General features: G+C 40.8%; 1 protein-coding gene across 2 annotated transcripts; it reads left to right on the top strand.

The window, feature by feature from the left end:
• The first annotated feature begins 1,401 nt into the window (after positions 1-1,401).
• Positions 1,402-15,366, top strand: LOC105715511 (Fc receptor-like protein 5). 2 transcript variants are annotated; one of them, XR_010340483.1, is made up of 5 exons: positions 1,402-1,493; positions 4,849-4,869; positions 6,022-6,267; positions 7,577-8,397; positions 13,916-15,366. XR_010340483.1 is itself a non-coding variant. In XM_064370873.1 (4 exons), the coding sequence occupies exons 1-4, from the start codon at positions 1,463-1,465 to the stop codon at positions 7,924-7,926; spliced, it is 648 nt and encodes a 215-aa protein (XP_064226943.1). In that variant the 5' UTR covers positions 1,402-1,462; the 3' UTR covers positions 7,927-9,583. The 2 variants fall into 2 exon arrangements, 1 of the variants encoding a protein (XP_064226943.1); XM_064370873.1 differs by lacking the exon at positions 13,916-15,366 and having other exon boundaries at positions 7,577-9,583.
• Positions 15,367-16,857: the final 1,491 nt, after the last annotated feature.

The raw sequence follows: 16,857 nt of genomic DNA, 5'->3' as shown, positions 1-16,857 counted from the left end.
TTAACAAAAATATGACAGGAAGTGTCTTCACTCCATAATGACTGTATATGTTTGTGTGAACTTGTAGTGGGGGGAGGGGCATGGAGAAGGGTTCGGGGAAACCTCCACCTCCAAGAAGATAAACAGGCCTTTGGGATTGAAGAACTTAACCCTCCTTAATTCTAGAAGAACTAGGTCTTTAGGAGCTTCTATGGGCTAAGCCCTCCCTAATAGACAACTAATCTCTACTTTGGAAAAGAGAATAAATGTCTTGAATTCAGCAGTCAAAAGAAGTGGTGGATGGACCTGGAATGAGAATGAGGGGAAAGGAAAGAAGAAGATTTGGGTGAAGGAGGGAGGTAGTCATCTGCTCCTGAACAGATAGTGTTCCTTAGCGTCTCTCTGACACTTTCCAGGACCTGTGTGTGTCGCAGGAAGTCCCAGGGTCATTCAACCATAGAATCCACTACTGGGAAGACCATTTTGCATTCTTTACTGGTGGCTAAAGCAGGGAACCCACCCAGAGATATTTCTTTCCAAGGAAGCTTCCTGGACACTTGTATGGTATTATTGTCACTCAAAGCACTGGCCACACACTCACCTGTGGAACTGTCATAGAAAAAACTTGGGATACTTGTAAAATCTATGGAGCACTAAGGACCCACTGGGTGAAAAAGAGCTAGGCAGTATGTACTCTGGAAGTGGACTGGAGCAATTTAGTGCATGCCAAGTTCCAGACAAATAGACAACTATTTTTCATTTATTTATGTATTATATATGCTGGGCACTATTTGAAGTGCTTTCACCTCTTAACTCATTTAATAGTGATGAAGAAGTTGAGATTTTTGCTCAAGGTGAGAGCCAATAGCCTTTAGAGCATAGGAGTGTGTTTGCAGGGTATAGGCAAAATAGAATCTATAAGGAACCACATGGTATATTGAAAGTGGCAGATAAGAAGTGCTCTGTTGAAAGGTAAGTTTTTAGATCCTAATAGGAAATAGAGAACATGTTATTCTCTATAAAGTCTTTCTACCATCATTAGAGTAGAAATTACATGAAGACAAGGATCATGTCACCTCTGTTCAATACTGCGCAACCAGTGAAACACAGCGAATACTCAATAGATAATTGTTAAATGAGTGAATGAAGTCCCCTAGACACAGAAGCTAAGGAGACTTGAGCCTTTCTAATAGGATATCATGTCTTAAAGTCCCTGGATAGCTTCTTGTCTAGTTCAACCATAACGTCACCCTGTATTTAGGAAGACTTATAAAAAAGACAGCAACTTCATTTCCTTAGGACCCACAGCAGAGGAAATGCCAGTTAGCTAATAACAGTATGCTTGACTTCCCTTTTTCAAATTCTCCAAAATCTCCTAGGCAATGCTCATGGGTGCCACTGTGGAGAGCATCTGTCCTCAGACCTGAATTGTGTGGTCAATCTCCAGGATAAATTTCCTTTGGGTTTCCCAGAACAGGTCCCCATGTTGCTGTGGCCTTTGATGCTGGTTCTAGGTGAGTGGACATCATGAATTAGAACCTGGATGGGGCAGGGGCTGAGCATTAATCTCAGATGCTCATAAAAGCTGCTGTTGTGCTCTGCCCTAAGGCAGTCTCTAGGCTTAGAGGGACGGGGCAAGCGTTTTTGGAATATAAGCCCCTGGCCTCTTAAATAAGAATTTAGGAGCACATCAAAACAAAAATGGTGATAATAGAAATGCTAATATTTATTGAGTGTTCACTAGTAATTTACAAGTGTTAATTCATTTTAATCTTTACACTAAATACTGCCACATGGGATTTGTATCAGAATTGAAGACTATATGGAAATTCACTTTTATTATATTAAAAAAACACATCAAAATGCTGAATAAAATAAATCATATGGGTTGGGCACAGTGGCTCATGCCTGTAATCCTAGCACTTTGGAAGGCTGAAGTGGGCAGATCGCTTGAGCCCAAGAGTTTGAGACCAGCCTAGGCAGCATGGTGAAACCCCATCTCTACAAAAACAATTGGCTGGGTGTGGTGTTGTGTACCTGTAGTCCCAGCTACTTGGGAAGCTGAGGTGGCAGGATCACCTAAGCCTGGGAGGCTGAGGCTGCAGTGAGCTGGTATCATGCCACTGCACTCCAGTCTGGAAACAGACTGAGACTCTGTCTCTCAAAATAAAAACAAACAAACAAAAAAAGAAATCATATGATGACAACGGGTGTCAAAAGTATTGACATAAGTATTAAAAATCAATTTCCATTCCAAAAAGAACTATTCTTAAGCCAGAAGAATACTTACTTAACATGATAAAGAATATGTGTTCTAGATGACAGGCAATATTACACATTAAAAACAGGACTAAAATTACCATTCAAATTGGAACTAGAACCAAGATGACTGCAATCATCATAGTTTGCAATTGTTTTTAAATCCTGGCCAACACACTAAATTAGTTGCAAAAATAAGCAGCATACATGTAGGAAGCCAAGATTTTTAAAAGTATTATTTATTCTTTATTCATTCCCAGGGCATTTATCTGTCACCAGCTTGTTTGCTATTATTGCTGTGTGCTATACAGCCCGTGCTCTTGATCATATCATCTATGTGGTATAGTTAGAAATGTATGAATATTCATAAACTGGGAGGATTCAAGATAAGTATCCAAAATTATGAAATCCAGGAATATTATGAATTACCACTTGGAGATTATAATGAAGAAATCATCTAAAACAGCAATAAAAGTGAAAACATAGGAATAGGGTTTTTTAAACCTAGAAAAGGAAATAAATAAAATTGTACAAAGGAATCTTCAGTGAATAAGGACATATCATCAGTCTGGATAGGAGTACTAACGTAGAGATATTATAAAAAGATCAGTTCTCCCCCAGTGGATTGTAGATGCTGTGTAATTTCAAACTACCTGTGGAATTTTCCATGAAACTCACTAGAATGTTCAAAAATATACCTAGAAAAAAAATATATATCGGTAAGAATGCCAAAGGATAGATTCTTTTCTAAAAAAAAAAAAACAGAAATGTTGGAAATCTAATTTATACATTAAAAAATAGATTTCATGTAAATATAGGTCAATGGAAAATAATAGAAACCCATAAATGTATCTAATTACATGTTATCTAATATATAAAAATAGGCATTATAAAACAATAGATATTTTCAATTCTGCTATAAATTTAAAAATAAAGTCTAGATAATTATAATTATATTTTTTAATTATTAAAAACTAATGGAAAATAAAATTAAGGTTGTTTTTTAATATGGATTCCTAAACATTGAAGCAGTAGAGATTTTAAATCTAAAAGTTAATAACTTATGTATTATAGTAATAACACAACTTTAATAGAACCTAATGTTGTATTAGGATATTTGTAGCAAGAAAGCCAAATAATTGAGATATGATATAAGGAATTCATGTTCATTGGCCAGAAAAACTTGAAAATATTATTGGGTAAATGGAAAAAGAGCAGAATTATAGAATACACAAACACTCCCTGTAACTACTGCTTACTGGCCTGCAAGCTTCATAAAACCCATTGCCTATCCTCCAAACCTAGCAGAGTGCCCAGTAGTCAGTATTTGATACTGACGATATTGACTGTGTTTCAAATTCCTAGCCGACAGTCTGCACAAGGGTCAGAAGCTGTTTTGATGTAAGTAAGGAACGTTCTGTCCCCAAATATTTACTTATTTGTTCTGATCAATTTGAGACCCTGATACAAGAAATCGTATGAAGAAAGTCTCATAACTACCCTACAGCATGTGTACTCTCTGGTTCCTTGGCCATCCCCGAGCAAGGGATAAGGCTTTTGCTAGCCTATCTAACGTTAGGGTCTCTTTCTCAGGCTTTCTCGAACAGAGAGCATAGTTTAATAAAGAGAGCATGGTACTAAACTTTAGAGACAATGAGGTTTATCCTATCTTTGTAACATTCTGTCTCTGTGACGAGGGACAAAATGATCTGAGACTAATTTAATTATTTAAAACTTAAACAAGATGACCACAAGCCCTTGAATCCAATGATTTCATGAAAAGAGTGTAGCCTGGAGTTTGGTACCCAAGGGAGGCTTATAATTCATGTCCATTTCCTTTCCCTGCCTTCTAATCAGTGTCCCTGCTTCGTATTGTCTCATTGAGGTCTGTCCACTGACAGATTGCTCCATTGAGTTCAACTTCTAACCTTGTCAACCTCCTCCTTGAAACCTTTCCATGACTCCTTATGGCTTTTATAATAAAATTACAGCCACTTGCTGGGGCCCTGCATTCCTCTCTGATCTTATTTTCCCCAACACTCCCAACTCCTGAGCACCTATGTTTTTTTCTCCACCTCTGTACCCTTTCTGTCGATTACCCTCCCCATCACCTCTAGCCACACACAAAAGCTAACATCCACCTGCAGATTCACTCACAGTTATGTTCTCACTCACAGTTTTCCAAAGTATCATCTCCTTCAGATACCTTCCAGGATCCATCCACCCTCTTCAACACATATACACACAAACACCCACTCTACACTCTACACACGCACATATATCCTACACACTGGACTAGGTGACCCTTCCGCCCCGAAGATACCCCATGTGTATTTTTGTTATTGCACTTACAGCCTGTGTTACAATTATATTACTTTACATCGTGTTTCTGTTTTTCCACTAGTCAACTTCTTGATGGCAGATACCATTTGTAAAGTCCAAGCACCATGCCTTAGTATATATGAACATCTGATGAATAATTATTAGATTTTTTAAAAATGAAATTTTTAATGGGAGAAGTAATATATGCATGAGGAAAAAAAGGGGATTATCTTCTTAAAGCAAAATAATCTTGGCTCTGTGCTCATCTCTGGCTCTTATTTTTTGCAGCTCCTGTCAGTGGACAGCTTGGTGAGTTCTCCCGTCTTTAGCTCTTCAGTGTCTCTGGATAAGAGTGTCTCTTCCTAGTGAATAGAAAACATTTGTGACGGTTGCCTGAGATCTCTAATATCTCCTGTTTTCTTGCTGAGGTCAGCAGGGATTTCAAAATGATGCCTGGTTTTTTGGCATTGCCCAAGGGCTAGGATAGTGCCCTGGTCACCCTCCGACCCTCCCTGGGTGAAGTGGTGAATGCACAAGCAGCTCCTGGCCTTTGCTAGGCTCTGCATTTACTGTTATTGCCAACAGACCCCACTTAGCCAGGAAGGACATCTTCAACTCCACGGTAATTGTGCTGGACTCAGGACAGGATCCTCTCCAATCAGCAAGCCAGAAAAATCCCTCTGAAAACATCCCACTGTGCTGATGTCAGCAGGAATGCTGCATTCTCTACAGCTTTGGAGTAAAATCCTCCAGGAAATGTGTGGGGAACAGAAAATCCAATAATTCGGTCCTTAAAAAAAAAAAAGGCACAGAAAGGGGAGATAGGGGAGAAGACAAGTCATCGGCATCCCACATTCAATGAGTTCTGGCTCTTACTGCCATTCCTTTGGCTCAGAGTGAATAACTGAGAACCTATGAATAGCAAGAACCCTCTATAACCCCTCTCCTTGTCCGAATCAGTGGCCGAAGCTGTAACCTTGTCCTGCTCACCTCTGGATGCCAGTGAGTGACTTGTCCCTTCCTTGCTCTGCCACAATTAGCTATGATGGGATTTTTCTGGGCATTTGAATCATCATCTACAAAATGAAGATGTTAAGTAAGTTGAGCTGCCAAGGTTTTCTCAGTGACAAATCTTAAGATAATATGATTTATTCTCTCAGGGTAAGTGCAACATTGTGATTTTTAAAATCACCTTTGGAGGTTCTTGTGAGTGTACGAACATGATGAAATGGCAGTGCAGTGGTGGTTTTCTCTGGGACCCCCTTCCATGTAAGGCTACCTAACTGTGACGTTTGATGGTGAATCCTGCCGGTGTCACCCTCCTGAAATCATTTTGCTCACTGTCATCTCCTGGGCAATTTCTCCCTTGGGTGAGGTGAGGGCCGGGCTATGCAGCAGGAGGCCCTGAGGCTGGGCCTGCAGGCGCCTCCACCTCAGACTCCTTTTCTCTTTCCTCCTCAGCAAGGACACACAAGTCCGTTATTTCCCTCCAGCCTCCATGGACCACAGTCTTCCAAGGAGAGAGAGTGACTCTGACTTGCAAGGAATTTCACTTCTACTCACCACAGAAAACAAAATGGTACCTTGAGAAAGAAATACCAAGAGAAACCCCAGCAAATACCCTCGAGGTTGGAGAATCTGGAGAGTACAGATGCCAGGCCCGGGGCTCCTCGCTCAGTAGCCCTGTGCGCTTGGTCTTCTCTCCAGGTGAGGGAGAGTGAAAGACGCACCGACTTTAGAAATCAATTCAGCCCATGTTTCTCTCTAGCTATTATGACTTCAGACCCTTCGTGAGTGGACAATTTTATTTCACACTGTGGTAAGGCAGGGAGAGAGTAAAAAGCTCAGAATACAACCAGACAGGGAATGGGATTAGCTGCTTAATTTTAAACATTAAAATGAAGAAAATTTAAATTCTCTGCATAAAACTCATTCAGCCCAAAGGACAGTGACTTCAAGCAGTGCATCTAGGAGGACATACTTATCACAAATAACAAGTAAAGGTTACTCGGATGCAGCATACAAACACTGCAATTTCCGTTGAGTGGATTAATGTCTCTAAACTTGTGGTTCTTAAAGTTCAATTTGAGCCACAAATCCTGAGCAGCTTATTAATCATACAGATACTCAGGGCCTACCCTATGTTTACTGAATAAAATAAGAGTAGGGCCCAGGAATTTGTATTTTTCAAGCTGCTCTGGTAAAAGAATATTTGAGGAGTAATTTATTTGAAGAAGTCTCTAATCTATTTATAGTTTTAAGCCATATTATGTGTCTGGAATAATAAGTAGAAGGAATGTTCTTTTCTATTTTGAGAAAGAAAAAGAGAGTTAGATGATATAGCATTTGAGAGAGAATGAGAGCTGAAGGAAGAGACATTGCTTTTTTTGTCCTAAAGCCACCTGTTTTGAAATTGAAACGATGGCATCCTAAAGTCCTTTAATTTAGTGAAAAAAGAAGCAGTTTTGTAGCAAGAAACAAATAAAATGCTTATGCTTTCTGACTTAACAATCCCTCTTAAGAATTTGCCTACTGAAACAATGATAGATATACATCCCTGAAAATTGCAGACCCTAGATGGTCAAGAATATAAGCCTCATTTAATAAATTACGTTACTGCCATTAAGGGAACATTCTGTGGCCACTGAAAATCGGGTTCAGGAATGATATTAATAACACAAGAAAGTGTTTGTAATATACTAATTGAAAAGCAAGTTATGAAATTTATAAATATAATTTCTATTCCATAAAAAATACATAGACTGTCAAGTAGTTGAAGAAGGAAGAGAAAACGGGAAAAACGTGCCAAAATGTGGCTGGCTTTTCACCTTTCAACTTTCTGCTTTTGAACTTTTCTCAAGGCTCATGTGTTTAAACAGAAAAAAAGAAATTATAATTATTGTAATAATCCTTTCTCCCAATCCATTTCTTTGAAATACAGTCTACTTGGAAAAACAATGAATGGAAAGGGGAAGCAATGAGATGAAGCAAGTAACCGCGGTTGTGTTTCCCACAGCTTCGCTGATCCTGCAAGCTCCGCTTTCTGTGTTTGAAGGAGACTCCGTGGTTCTGAGGTGCCGGGCAAAGCCGGAAATAACACTGAATACTATTTACAAGGATGATAATGTCCTAGCATTTCTTAATAAAAGCTCTGACTTCCAGATTCCTCGTGCAAGTCTCAAGTACAATGGTGCATATCACTGTACTGGATTTAATAGAAGTAATTTCCCTGTTTCTTCCAACATAGTCAAAATCCAAGTCCAAGGTAAAGGCTTCATCATTTTGCAAAGTGAGTTGGTCAAAAGGAGACTCCCCGGGGTCACAGAGGTAGAACGGGAGGAAAAGGGTGGGCTGGAATACCATTAAATCACAGGGACATTCCTGCAAGGACCAGAGGAGGTGCAGCAGTGCCTTGGACTGAAGGAAGCTAGGGGTTCATGACATCCCTTTCTTTGCTTGCTTTTGGATGTGCTACTGCTTGAAGTGTGTTTTTCTCCAGAGCACATCTCAGCCTCATTGCTCTGGGACAGTTGTTGTGATTCTTCTCTCTAGAGTTGTTTTCACGTCCAGTGTTGAGAGCAAGCTCCTCCCAGCCCATCAACGGGAGCCTAGTGACCCTGACCTGTGAGACCCAGCTCTCTCTAGAGAGGTCAGATGTCCAGCTCCAGTTCCGCTTCTTCAGAGATGGCCAGACCCTGGGATTAGGCTGGACCAACTCCTCGAAGTTCCAGATTACTGCCATGTGGAGTGAAGATTCGGGGTCCTTCTGGTGCGAGATAGATACTGTGGCTCACACCGTCAAAAAAGAAAGCCCAAGATCCCAAATTCGTGTGCAGAGTAAGTTTTTGTAAAAACGGACATTGGAGCCAGAAAAAGGAGGGTAGAGGAGGGACATTGCTTACAACTTAGTTCCTTTTTTCCTTGAAGTGGTGAGCAGGGGTCTATCTTAGATTCTGGTGCTATCTTGAGGTCTTCTCTCTGCTAGTGCATTAGGAGTGGAATAATTATCAGTAGACTCCAAAAAGTCTCAAGACTTCTGGATCTTTGCTAAATCTCTCTAAATTTGCCCTTTCATGTTGCAAAATAATCAGATATTTATTGGGTGTCCGTAATTGTGCTATAGAGGCTGGGGAGGACACAGATGATCTTTGAAGCATTATCCCTAGAGGCAGGAAACAACTCACATTATAGGTGGAAAAGAAAGAGAGTACTCTTGAATATTCATTGAAATTTTCTTTGTGGTGATAGTCAACATTTATAAATGTTCCATTTGTACCTGAAAATAAAATCCATCTTTTAATTATTGAGTGTTAGGTTTGCTCTTTATTAAATCAAATTAGAATTTTTCTCCTTATATATTTTTTTCTGTATTTTTCAATTACTGAGATTCCTATTAAGGTCTCCTACTATAAAAATAGATTTTTCTTTCTGTTCTTACAATTCTGTCAATTTTATGTTATATATTATAAGGGTATGTGATTGAAAGTATTGTTACACATTGCTAGTAGATGAAGAATTGTTATATGACCCATGCTATGGTGTAAATATATGTGTCCTCCCCAAATTCACACATTGAAACCCAATGCATAAGATGATGGTATTAGGAGGTAGGGTCTTTGGGAGATGATTAGGTCATGCAGAGATCTCATATCTGGGGCTAGTGCCCTTATAAAAGAGACTCTAAAGAGCTAGTTCCCCTCTTCATCATGCGAGCATGTAGTGAGAAGGTACCATCTATGAAACAGAAAGCAAGTCCTCACCAGACATTGCATCTGCTGGTGCATTGACCTTAGACTTTCCAGCCTTCAACTGTGAAAAATAAATTTCCGTTGTTTATAAGGCACCCAGTCTATGGTATTTTATTACTACAGCCCAAATGGACTCAGACAATCTCCTTTCTCCCTGTCTTGTCTCTTATAAACACAAGCTGGATTTAGCTTTCTCTCAAATCTCTTCATTTCTAGTGTCTAATTGTGAGGTTTCTCCCATTTAAGGTAATGTAACTGCTGATGTATATGGAATTATTTCTATGACCTTATTATTTCCTTTATTTGTTGTGTTTATTTTCTTCTTTCCTTCATTCAATCAAGTTTAAATCTTTTTTCTACTTTTTCTCTACTTTTTTGGAATTTATACACTGTATTTCTATTCACGTAGAGATTTGACTCAAAATTTTTACATGTATATCTAACACGAAGCCTACATAAATATCTCTTTATATCTACTTCCTAAAAATTAAAGGGCTTTTGAGCACTTTCAAACTTTTCTTCTTCTTGTCTTATCCAATATTATTTTTCTATATTTCCACAACCACAATTATAAGTTACTGTCTTTTATTGAAATTAGTGTCCAGATTTATTCCATTTGCCAATTTCTCTGCTCACTATTTCTTATCACTTTTCAAACTTTCCTTCCAGGACCATCTTCCTTCTTCATGAAATACTTCTTTAGTGCTTGTCTAATGGTGGCGTGCATTCTCAGTTCTAATTTGCCTGGGAATATCTTTATTTTATCTTTGTTGAATAATAGTTCCATTGAATAGATAATTCAAAGATTAATATAATTAATTAATTAATTAATAATTAATAATCCTGCTGTGTTGTAATTTTCCTTTCATTCTTTTGTAGCTAATCCATCTTTTCTACCTCTGTTTATTGCAAAATTTTATCTTTGTCTATAGTGTGTGGTAAATTTATAGTACATTTATTTGGGTTGATAGCTCACCCAATCACAGACAACACCAGTGCCAAATGAAGATCTGAGTTAGACCAATTAATACATTTAAAAAACAGAAAATTAACAATATAATATTTATGATACAATCAATGCTTCCAAGAAAACAACATATATAAGAAATGATTAAAGACCTTTGGGGAAAGTGGGCAGCCCATGTCTACAGTAGGTGTCTGGGGCTAACCAAGCCTTCTGCTTCCACAGCTGGGGACAGAGCACCTCCTGCCCCAGTGGTTCCTGAAGGCACCTGATCCCACTGTGGCCCTTAATGAGATATTCTTAGTCAGTGGATGTCCACTCCTGACAGGCACAGGCACCCAAGATTATGACTCCCTGGATTTACTTTCCTACGTAATAAGTTTGAAATATTATCTGACTATATAGCTATATATATATATATATATATACTATCAATACTTTTTTTATATTTGCTGATGTCTTTTATCTGTTTCTTTGCTTAAGATTTTTCCTTCTCATTTCTTCCTGCCTGTTGTTTCTTCAAAATGTTTTGTTTTGTATTACAGGCTTGACTTCTCCCTTTAGCTCTTTCTAGAGTTTAAGCATAGTTCTCTGAAGCTCCGTTGCAAATTCCTCTGTAAACTGTGGTTCCCAGACTGTGACTTCTGGTTAGTGGCCTTTGCTAAATGTCTATCAGAAGCTTGTGCATTTCCTAACATGTTGGCAATTTTTTTTACTGTTATCATATTTTCAGCAGTAATTGTTCTTTACAAGAGTCCAGGCCGGGTGCGGTGGCTCAAGCCTGTAATCCCAGCACTTTGGGAGGCCGAGGCTGGTGGATCACGAGGTCAAGAGATCGAGACCATCCTGGTCAACATCATGAAACCCCGTCTCTACTCAAAATACAAAAAATTAGCTGGGCATAGTGGCGCGTGCTTGTAATCCCAGCTATTCAGGAGGCTGAGGCAGGAGAATTGCCTGAACCCAGGAGGCGGAGGTTGCGGTGAGTCGAGATCGCGCCATTGCACTCCAGCCTGGGTAACAAGAGCGAAACTCCATCTCAAAAAAAAAAAGAAAAAAAAAAAGAGTCTAAACTGTGCCCTGAGCTGAGGAAGTCTCCTCATGGATTTATTGTTTCCTCTGCTGGGGTCCTATAGGTTTCATCTATTTTTAAGGTAGTTTCTAAGCTCAAAGTTCTAGCATGGAGTGAGAGTTAATGTCCACACTAATTCACTGTGCAGGATTGGATTCCAATTCCTCACAGATCCCATCTTTAAGACAGGACAGGTGGGATTCCCCAACCTGATTTCCCAAATGAGAAGACAGACTATATCCACCCCAACCCCTCATCTGGCTTTGTGCAGCCTCACTACAAGCACAAGCACAGCCTAGACTTCATCCTTATATAGGGCTATTACAACATGGGCCTCGAAGGTCGGTTTCTGGTTCTGATAACTTCTTGGGTCTCCAGAACTTCAAATCCCACTCACCCGCTTAGCATTAAGTTACCTCTTGTTTCTGTACCTGGAGTTTTTCTGAGCCTAAGTTATATAATTAAAACATTTTTGTTATGTTTTTATCAAGCACTATTGTGTGGTCAGAGTGTTAGGAAAGGCTCGCTGAGTCAGTTCAAGTGCCTTCTTCTCTGGAAGTTTCCAAAGTATCTATTCCTTTTCTGTAATTCTTGTTGCCCACAAACATCTGACATTTGGGGTGCAGGCAGCTATTATTTCAGGCAGAGGTTAGAACCCTGCTGAGAATGCAGAACGCAGTGTTCCCCTCTTGACTGCCAAAATAGGCAAGAACCAAATTGTATTGCTAGAAAAAAATAGATTCGTGTGTTCCAAATCAAAGACTGTAGATTCAGAGGATAGAGTTCTTCCAAGTCACAAACTAAAAAAATGCCAGGTAAGATATGTGAGTAATTTTCCACCATCTGTATATAACAGTCTGGAACTAAGTAAGCATTGAAGAAATGCCTAAAGTTGAAACTCTGATTACAACTTAGAAGGGACTTGATATCACCATTTCCTAGGGCTCAACAGAGGGAGATGTGAGGCAGAAGGGGGCAGAGCAGGCCAAGTGATAGGACCTCCAGACAGGTTGACTGGAAAAACAAAGGCAGGGGGATTAGGTCCCACTTACCTTTGAACAAGGGAGGGCAGGGCCTCCTCCCAGGGAGTCCTGTTGAGCAGAAATTGGGGCATAGCATGTTTCAGCAGAACAAGGGCATCTAGAAGTGCTACAAGCTCTCCTCATCCTGTGCATTGATGCTGGGAGATTCTGTAGTTCTCATGGGCCTCCATAGGGAAATGAATTACTGAGAGGGGTCATGGGCCAGAATATGCCTGAGGTCAAAATAAGGACGGTCAGAGTGCGTAGACCTCATTACGGAGGCTGTGGCAGGAACCACAGGTGTCAGTTACACCTGCCCACCCCAGCCCCAGAGAAGCAGGACCAGTCCTATCAGCAACAGATGTGGAGAACGATACCCAAAGATCAGGAGAAAATTCCCTGCAAACACTCGCAAAAGTGACAGAAGAGCCAGAAGATGGAACTCCTTTCCCAAATCCATGAGGGCAGGCAGGGAGAAGCAGTAAAGAGGATGGAGGTGGAAAAGACGGGAAAGGCCTTCCTGAGTAGTTCTATATGGGCATCAGTGGATTCTCTGAGCTTGATAGTGTCCAGGCTGATTCTTTCTCCCCCGGGGCATTTTCATAGCTTCTCTGGATAGCCTCGTATCTGACAGTAGGAATCTGTCACCTACTTTGTCATTCACAATGTACTCTCAGGGTGACCACTGATGACTCTCTTTGGCCCCTGCTTCCTGGCTGGTCCATTTCCATACAGCCTTTCCCTACTAGGGTTCTATTGCTCCTTCAAGTGGCCCTCTTGACAAATTCTTTTAAGGTCCCATGTCCAGCAGATGAAAACCAGCTTCCTTTGACTCCTCAGTGGGGTTGCAGTTTCCCTACTGGCAGTCCTGACTCTGCGGCCATGGGCTGTTTCAGCAACATCTCCCACTTTGAGTTTCTCAGATGTGAGTCAGGAACCTGTCTAGTGCATCCCCAAGCTGCAGGGAACACACATCAAGCTCTCTGAATGTTCTCATTGATGCTCCTCTCACCAAGCTTGAGGTGAAGGGCAGGTATGCATGAGGTATGGAGGGGACTCACAGCATAGCTCTTTATAAAGAAATTAATTTCCCATCATCTCCAGATCCTAAGTTTGTATGCCTTCAATATAAATGAGAGCTTGAGTCTCAAACCTAGTTTTCAGAACTAGCTTTGCAAATTCTTTGGTGAAAGGTATTTTCCCAAGAGGTTTTATTGTACCCTCCAAGTTCTCTGGGGATTGTAAAGATCCGATGAGGTGTGTGAAGGGCAATGAATGTGGGTTTGGCTTCATGTAGTACAGGCAGGGGACACACAAGTGGTGGAGGAAGCTGAGAGACTCTGGCTGCTACCCCTTCTCTAAATCTGGGATTCTTCTCTACCACTTTCTCAGGATATGACTTTGGGCAAACTGTTTTACTTCTTCAAATCTCAGTTTCTTTGGCTGTGAAATATCTTGCCTGCTCAGCAAGATGCTCTGAAACTAAATTAGATAATGAAGAATATGCCTCACAATAATAATTATCGTTATTTTGTTCCCGCCTTCCCAGAGCCTGTGCCCCTCCCACAGATCCTGACTGAGTCATCATCCATCACGCCAGGCTGGTGCAACCTCACCATGAAGTGTAAGGTTCTAGGGACCACAGAGGACCTGAACGTAATCTGGGAGACCCAGGGTCTCCCCAGGGAGCTGGAGCAGAGAGGGACACTAGGACCAGCCCCCAACCCATGGATTCTGGCTGTGAGCCTGTCCCCGAGCCAGCGAAATGCCAGCCTCACCTGTGTGGTCAGCAACAATGTGGACCAGAAAACTGCCACCAAAGACCTTGGGGAAGTATGTTGGGCTCAAAAAAGTGCCCAGCAAGGTGAGTATGCTCAGCTCAGAAGACACTTCTTTTCCTGGAGATTGGGGGAAGGGGAGTTGTGCTGACCACCCCATGCCAACTTTGCCGCCTCTTGACAATAAATGAAAGCTGGGAAGATCAACCAATAGTAAAAATTTGCATATGCTCCAGGAAGCTATCCAGGGAAAGGATGGAATCAGGGATTTTTAGGAAGAGAAAAGAAGAGCTATACTAGGCATTTACTTCTGCTCTGCTCTGAATCCTACTTGAACAGCCACTGAGTGTGAGGAGTCATATTTGTAGCAAGTGATTTCAACTGGGAAACAGGAAGAAGTTAGAGAAAGGCAAGTTTTGACTCATAATATTAGAGAAGAGCTTTCTAAGGTCAGAGTGATACAAAAATGGAATGGAAGCCTTAGGACAACAGTGAGGTCCCAGCCATTGGTGGGGTGTAAGCACAGCCATAGCCACTTGGTGGGGGTATTATAAGTGCAGGAGGGGCAGGACTCTATGGTAAGTTTCCTTCCAACGGCACATTCTTAGATTCTAGGTAACTCTCTTTGACAAAATCACATAGGCTTATTCCCAGCCACAAACTGTCAGGTGGAGCAGAGTACCTGGCATTGAGCTAGCCCCTGCAGGAAGCGCAGCCACCCCAGGAGTCAGTCACCCAGTGGCCTCTCTCTCCCTGCTCTGTGTCCAACCCAACAGGGACTGGAACTTCACTCTTATTCCCATTACTGTGTACGATGCTTGCAAAAGGCCTGCTGCTCCTCGGGCTCCTTGGAAAGCTGGGAGTTGAATTCACCAGGAAAAAATTTCCAGCAGAAGAAGGGAAGTGAGAACTGTCCAAGCAGACTTTATTTCCTTTTTTGTCAAGTTTTCTGAACCACAAATGAGAACTTTCTATCTTCTGCCAAGATGTACATTGTATTTGTTATTACAAAAATGATCTATTCATTACTAGTTTGAGTGAATCCACTGTCAATAGGATTTGATCCTTAAGTCCTTGAAAGAGAAAAGACTAATATATGTTTTACGACATTTCCTGTGTTGGTTTTTTGAGGGTTATACACACATGTAAATCAATGTAAATAATTTCTGTTTTGCTAGAAATTGTGCATTTAGTGAATATTTTAAATTAAATAGATGTTAATTATGTATTACATCTTTTAGAGTTTTTTTCTTGTTGTTGTTTTGCTATTTCATGTGTGACAGCAGCTTGCTGAAAGGCTAAGTGATAAATTTGGTGAAGATTCTAACCTTAAGAGCTACAGAATCTCATTCACCAGTTTGCAGTTTTTCTCACTGGGTCTGTTTACCAATGCAGTTTGGCGATTCAGCAGGTACTACCTAGAATGCAGTATATTGAGGGATGTCCTCTTCTTCCATTCCCTCTATTAAGAACTTGGAAGTAAGAGAAGTAAGTTTGGGTGGTTTTGTTTGTTTGTTTGTGTTTTAGCAGTTAAATGTAATTTTGTATACTCAGATCACAGGAGAGGTATAGAAATTCTAGTTTCACCATCCAGGGCAAGACTTAACCTCACGTGACCTAAGAAACAATATGTCAATCAGAAAGACAGGCAATAAGAAATGAAGCACAAAGAAAGGTAAGTGACAGAAACAAATGAAGTGCTCTGTTAAGCTGGAGATTATTTTGCCCTGATCTGGTAAGCCTATTGCCCTGATCCAGTAAGTCCTACAATGCACAAGAAAAGCTCAGACTCCAGATTGCCGGCAGAATCCACACTAGCAGCATCTGCTCACTGGCCCTGACTCCAAGCTCCCCAAGCAACTTATGGATGTCTTGGTTTCACATGTGGAAAGAGGGTGCACTGGTCAGGGTAACAGAAATATCCAGTCCAGTTGACAAGTATACTTCTTACTGTCAATTAATAAATATGCATTCTGGACGTGTCTATTCATAGTTTATGACATCTGCTACCAAGATTTTGCATCCCCAACACAAGTCAGCTTTGGACAATGTTTGATGGAACATGGAGCCACTAGGCTGAGGCTGAGTCTGAGGGTCAGACTCAGAACTTTAGTGAACACACCTGTGTAAGGCCAGCCTGTGGAGTCTCATCATTCATTCATTTCTTCCTCAGTCATTAATTATTGTGCTGTACACTGAGGACATGCTGAGGATTGTCTTGAAAGACAGGCTCTCGGCCTCTCCTTGACACATACATTCCATCTGAATTTTATGAAGATTCCATAAAAACCAAATGTTTGAGTTCTCAAATGCAATTATGCATGAGAATTACATATTGACATTTAAGAAAGACAGATAATCTGTAGTTTGGAAATAGGGTCCAGGCATCTGTGTTTTTAAAAGCTCTGCATGTGGTCTAATGAACAGCTAGGGTTGTGAGCAATTCAAAGGATTGTCCATTTGGATCAGTTAGACCAAAAGTTCACTTTGTCTTTACTGTCTACACAGATCCAGAGATGATTAGGAGTGACAATAGAATACAAAGGGGGAACATGAACATAAAAACTGTAACTGGTTACTGTAAGGCCGGTAGCCTCACCGGGAGCACGGATGCAGACCCCCCCCCCCCGCCACCTTTTTTCCAAAGCCCAGACGAGCTCGGGCAAGGTCAGACATGCTCAGGCATGTTCCCTTCTCCCATGCTCGCACAGCC

Source organism: Aotus nancymaae, unplaced genomic scaffold (assembly GCF_030222135.1).
Source record: "Aotus nancymaae isolate 86718 unplaced genomic scaffold, 86718_ANA_hifiasm-v0.15.2.pri h1tg000108l, whole genome shotgun sequence".
NCBI classification, from domain to species: Eukaryota; Metazoa; Chordata; class Mammalia; order Primates; family Aotidae; genus Aotus; species Aotus nancymaae.
Note: the sequence above shows the minus strand (reverse complement) of the source record. Positions and strands in the feature narration are given on the sequence as shown.